Source organism: Aplysia californica, unplaced genomic scaffold (assembly GCF_000002075.1).
Source record: "Aplysia californica isolate F4 #8 unplaced genomic scaffold, AplCal3.0 scaffold00058, whole genome shotgun sequence".
Lineage (NCBI taxonomy): Eukaryota > Metazoa > Mollusca > Gastropoda > Aplysiida > Aplysiidae > Aplysia > Aplysia californica.
This window is the reverse complement of record NW_004797328.1, coordinates 752,960-758,649: the sequence shown is the minus strand read 5'-3', so window position 1 is coordinate 758,649 and position 5,690 is coordinate 752,960. Positions and strand designations below refer to the sequence as shown.

Sequence of the window (5,690 nt, the reverse complement as noted above, 5' to 3'; positions counted from 1 at the left end):
CTCTCTCTCTCTCTCTCTCTCTCTCTCTTCTGGATTTGTCACTATAATTATACGCATTGTCCACTATAATTATACGCATTGTCAGGTTTGGAAAAACACCTAAAAATACATATTCAAGAATACACCCTTTTTAACAGCTCTTTCACCGGCAACCCTGGTGTTGTTGTTAGGTCCGTCACTATTGCACGCAGAGAACGTGCCAGGTTCGATTTACGGACAGAGAAGTCATTCCATCGAGTATCTCCGTCTTTTGTCTGTCTGTTGGGATGTGTTATCTTAATAGGTCTGGGTTGACCCTGATAGGCAAGGCTGACGAAGCACCATAACGTCTCCTGAATTGTATCAATTGTGTCGATGATGGCGCAAAACGTTTGTAATAGCAGCCTTTTCGAATGCTTGTATCTGCAGATGCCCTATTCGTTTTATGTTGGGATATTTTGCAAAGGGCTCGAATAGCCTAGTTTCATTTGACTTACTTACTCTCTCCCTATACCGTAAGGTACAAAAGGCGGAGAGCAGTCGACACCACGCTTGTATGTCCCTGGCTACGTCTCCCAATTTCGGTAAATCCAGGTCCAGAGTGACTGCCTCACCTTTTGCGCTTCTAAAGCTTGCAGTTGGTCTTCCTCGATTTCTATTTCCAGTTTACTTGAGCTTTGGAAAAAAAGGTCTTGCATTTTCTCATGATAAACACAGCACAATTTCAACAATAATCAGAAACTGGTGAAATTTGATCTACAATGACGAACATGCCTATTAAACTTGTAAAGCGTCAACCATTAAGTATTTTCCCAAGATTTTGAGACCAGCGTCTGTCGTGTAGCTTTTGACCTTCGCACGCAGGAAATATGAGTTCGATTCCCGAGAGGGGAATGTTTTTATCGAGTATCTCCGTCTTTCTTTTGGGTCGGTGTATCCCTCTCAACCCGGATTGGTCCTGATGCACAGGGTCGTAGCAACTCGCTTCCCAAAAGATGGTTTAAATGGGGAAAAGTGGGGGTGTAAGACACCTACAATTAATTATCATGCATCGTTTTGCGATAAGAATATAAAGCCTTACAGCATTTTCTTAAACTCTATCGACAGACTTGACCACTTCGCTAGATGTCGTCCACTATGGATGGCCACAGCCCCTTCTACGCCGCCGCCATGTACCCACGTGACTTCTCTAGCCCAGGTCTGGGCGAGGCTGCCTCAGGAGGCGCTTATTCTCACGGGTTTCTGACGTCACAACCCCCTGCGTGTTTCTACGCATGCGCACAAAACCAAGATTGTTTTGGCGGCCAGACGATGTCTGTGGTAGATCAGCAGCAGCAGATGGAGTTACACCCTGCGTTCTCTCAGCATCTACAACACCATCCTCACCACCCCCACAACCATCAGCACCTTCACAACCAGCAACTACACCACCAGCAGCTGCAGCAGCAACTACACCACGGGGGTATGAACGGGCTTGTGCTGAACCACCGAAACCCAAGCTCCTGCGGTCAACAACAGCAACAGCAAGAACACCAGCAACACCAACATCACCATCCCCATCATCATCAACAACAACAGCAACAGCAACAACAACAGCATCAACACTCTCACCACCACAGCGGGTTGCCTAGCAACCAAACCACAAACAACAATGGGGTGCTGGCTCACCCGTCCCTGTTAGACCCGAGCACCACCACCCCTCACCCTCCACTAAGCGTCTCCCCGTCCGGGTCCGCCTCCACCCCTATCCCCGCCCACCTGACCTCTGGTTCGGTACCTCACATAGACACACACGCCGCTCTTGCCTCGGGGCTACCGACGGGATGCGAACCTCCACCGGCTCACACTCAAGGCATGGTACAGACTCCCAGCTCACGGGTTCAGGGACACAATGTGGATTCCACCGGCGACAACAGCAAGCAGCAACAGCAACAACAACAACAGCAGCAACAGCAACAACAACCTCTGCCCTTTCCGTGGATGAAGACGACCAAATCTCACGCGCATCAGTGGAAGGCTCAGTGGCATGGTAAGTACTTACACCTTTGTTGAACTATACGCCCTCCCACCCCACCCCCACCCCCAACTCATCCCCGTCTTGGTCCTACTTTCCTCCTTTTCTTTTGCCTCCTCCCCTCTTCTTTTTCGTTGTCCTCCTCCTCCTCCTCCTCCTCCTCCTCTTCCTCCTCCACGTTGTCCTCCTCCTCCTCCTCCTCCTCCTCCTATCTGACTTTCGAAAACGGTGGCATAAAACAGCAACCATTTTTTTAAAGTAACGTCTATTCATGTACGACCTCTGGAGAAGATGTTCGTCTAACCAAAATGCCCAGTGTGCTCTTTGTTCAATCCCCTTCCCCACCCCATCCCACCCCTCTCTCTACCAATTCACCGCTTATTTCATTGAGGACGGGGCGTGCACTCTGGTCACGGGTCCATTACTTCCTTATTGAGTTAAAAGTGTGGTATTGAATGACTCGATTTGTACTTAGGGTGATAGGGTCGGATACGTTCTAAACGACCACACTTGTTTTCTGTGAACTTGTTTTGCCATAGATGTTTTTGCCACTAGTTGTGTTCGATCCGTTACTTTCAACGACACCGTCACAATGCAACATTATCGTCTCCTTCAACATCTCGATCATCTTTCAACATCACCTCCACCTTCCAACATCACGATCACCTTTCAACATAACCATACCCGTTCAACGTCAACATTGCCTTTCAACGTCATTATCCTACTGCCACCTTTCCACATTACCATCGTGATGTGTGAAAACGGATCAATATTTACTTTACTTTGACTTCCTCTATTGTTGCCGGCGTCGAGGGGAGATGCAGTTTTCTACGGTAGGCCAGCTCTGCTGCTCTTTCAAGTGGGATATCGTAATTTCTCAGACTTTCCTCGACTTCCTCAATTAATTTTAGCGTGGTCTATCTCTTCCTTTACAGCAGAGTACAAGTTCTATAAGTGTTAAAAGCTCTCTAGGCTGACTGGCTGGTTGGCTGGCTAGGTGACATTCGTAACAGGTGGCTTAACCTTTTTATTCTCTCTTTTTTTTTTACTATGAAACAAATCATTTCTCTATTTAAATTACTTTTCCTTCAACAAACTTCATGGGTCTGCAAACAATATTTTTCGTATTTACTCCGTGGCTAAATCTCGAAGATACAGAAATATTAGATACACGTTATCTATTCTCCATTGGAAGAATAAATTGTCAGCAAGAAATAATTAACCAGCATCTGCGACTCAAAATATACACATAAAGAGTCATATCAGCACACCATACTAGGCCCTCTCCAATACACTAGTTCGCTGAAGTCCTTACTTTCACATAACATGGTAATTCAACCGATAGACATGCAATGCGAAACGAAAAGTGTTTTTAAATTCAGTTTAATATTCAAGCCACGATGTATTTTGCACACACTGCATAATATAAACAATATGACGGGCATGAGTCATAGAACACAATACGTACATTACATTCGCGCTTAATTAAAAAACAACAACAGCAACAACAAAACTAGACATACTATTTACACTTCGAACACACCAAGGACCTTTTAAAACTGCCCATGTTCATTGCCGGAGAAGTCCTGCTTCACACAATAAATTGTGGGTGGTTGATGGGTGCTCAGTTAATGTGGTTTCCTCCTTCTTTCCAATTAAACATATATCGCCCTTACCTCTCCTCTTTTTGTGTGTGTGTTACTCTCTTGTAACACTTCTAATTTTCGTTTTTATTTGACCTAATTGAGTTGCAAGTGCAGTAAAAACCCTTACTAAAACAAAACACGTAGTGTACTATTGAAATTCTAAGAGCGCATTTGTGTGCGTGTGTGCATGTGTGTGTGCGTGTGTGCGTGTGTACGTAAGTGTGTGTTTGTGTATGTGAGTGAGTGAGTGTGTGTGTGTGTGTGTGTGTGTGTGTGTGTGTGTGTGTGTGTGTGTGAGTGTGTGAGTGTGTGTGCTGACGAAGGGTTTCACTGGAAATGTCAAATGTATGTTTTTTTGTGTAGTGGCTTAAAGTTCAATCTTTTTGTAACAATTTTGTATGAAAAGACGCAGACACATAATTTACATTGCTTCTAAGCAGAAGTGGTCATAACTTCACAAAACCAAAAGAAATACAACTTTCAATGGAAAAACTGCGTCAACATAGCAAATCCCTGATGTCTGACGATTACTATGTATGAGCATAAACATTGATTTTTAGAAAAAGTGAAAAAGCATTGCTTTCCGTCTTGTTATTTATAAGGATTTTGGAAAATCATCAACTGCAATTACAATTTTGTGAATAACATAATCGGATACAAAAATAGCGTTTGACCCAATTCGGCAGGCACAAAATTAGAGCCAGGCACCGAAAAAAGAATGATCACTTAATGCAGTAAATCAAGTCTAATAAGCATATTAATGTAATATTGTCATATCTATTTTGAAATCGCATGTTGACTGCCTGATGCCTTTAAACTGACATGCTTTCCACATTTAAGGACGTTTTCAGCTTCCGGAAAAGGACATTGCGGATATCTCTCTTTCCTTCGTTCAGGTAGATCATGAAATCTAAGGGACATTTAAGCAGGCTTCTGCACTTTATACATTACATTGGGCTCTCCCTCAAGGCACTGGTTAATAGATGGAATTCCCTAAAGGCACTGGTAAACAAAGGGATTTCCCAAAGGCACTGGATAATGGGATTCCAACGGACTGGAAACGGAAATCTTGCAGACGAAATCAAGGAGAACTACCCGATTTTGGCTATGTAAGGTGATTGTCAGCAATTAGGCTACTAGATTGATTGTTTAAGGGTATGACCTTGTTTTTCGCATTCCCGCCTTCTTTTGCCGTTATCATCATTATTGCGGTCAGAATTAGGGTCCGTCATGCATGAACCTGTTCTGAAATAGCCTTATTTACTTTCACTGTCATGCCTCTTTAAACTGTTACTTCTCCTTCTTTTTTCCATTTTCCTCCTTTCGTTACCTTTGTTGTTAGGTTCTGCAAATGTTGCAAAACCTACTAAAACAAACAAACAGAACAAAAGTTACGATCGGAAATTCACTAGCACAATTGCTCAGCTTTAACAGTTTGTTTGGATTCTGACGGTAGATTGTCTGGACGAAATCACAGAAACTATCTCAACTCAAAAGTCAACACACGCACACACCAAGAAATCACTGACCGCGAACTCTCTCCTCGATAAGAGAAATCAACTTTTTCTTGTACAATTTCCCAGAGCTTGTCTGAGGGAATTCATCAAAGAAGAAGATCTTATGTAGCTTCGGATAAAAACCCTTCGAGTTGTCATCAGCAGACATAAAGGAGTTCCTGTAGAAATCGATTAACCGAGCCTCATCTACGTCACTTCCTGCTCGAGTGATTACGCATGCGCATAACTGTCCCCGCTCGTCTGCGTCCGGTAAAGCAGTAACCACAGCATCGACAACATCCGGGGATTTACAGAGCACCGACTCGGGCCAGCTGGTGTAAACAAGGGCTGTTCCAACAGATACGACGTCACCGGACCGACCATAACAGCAGAAGTTTCCTTGGGCGTCCAGAAGGCCTCTGTCTCCCGTCCGGTACCAGCCGTCGGTCGTGAACAGCCCAGATGGTTTTATCTCCCCTTGGATGTAGTAGCCCTTAAACAAAAGATAAGCTGAGGGCGAGAAATAAAAGAAAAGTGAGAAAGGGGGAGGGGGAG

The 5,690-nt window shown here is 44.2% G+C and overlaps 1 protein-coding gene across 4 annotated transcripts in view; it reads right to left on the bottom strand.

Annotated features, from left to right (window-relative positions):
• Positions 1–3,895: 3,895 nt before the first annotated feature.
• Positions 3,896–5,690, bottom strand: part of LOC101864050 (putative peroxisomal-coenzyme A synthetase) — a 25,881-nt gene continuing 24,086 nt past the window's right edge. For all 4 annotated transcript variants that reach the window (XM_005093108.3, XM_005093111.3, XM_005093107.3 and 1 more), the window contains exon 6: positions 3,896–5,645. In XM_005093108.3, coding sequence (XP_005093165.1) covers positions 5,161–5,645 — 485 coding nt within the window. In that variant the 3' untranslated portion in view covers positions 3,896–5,160. The remainder of the gene's footprint in view (positions 5,646–5,690) is intronic.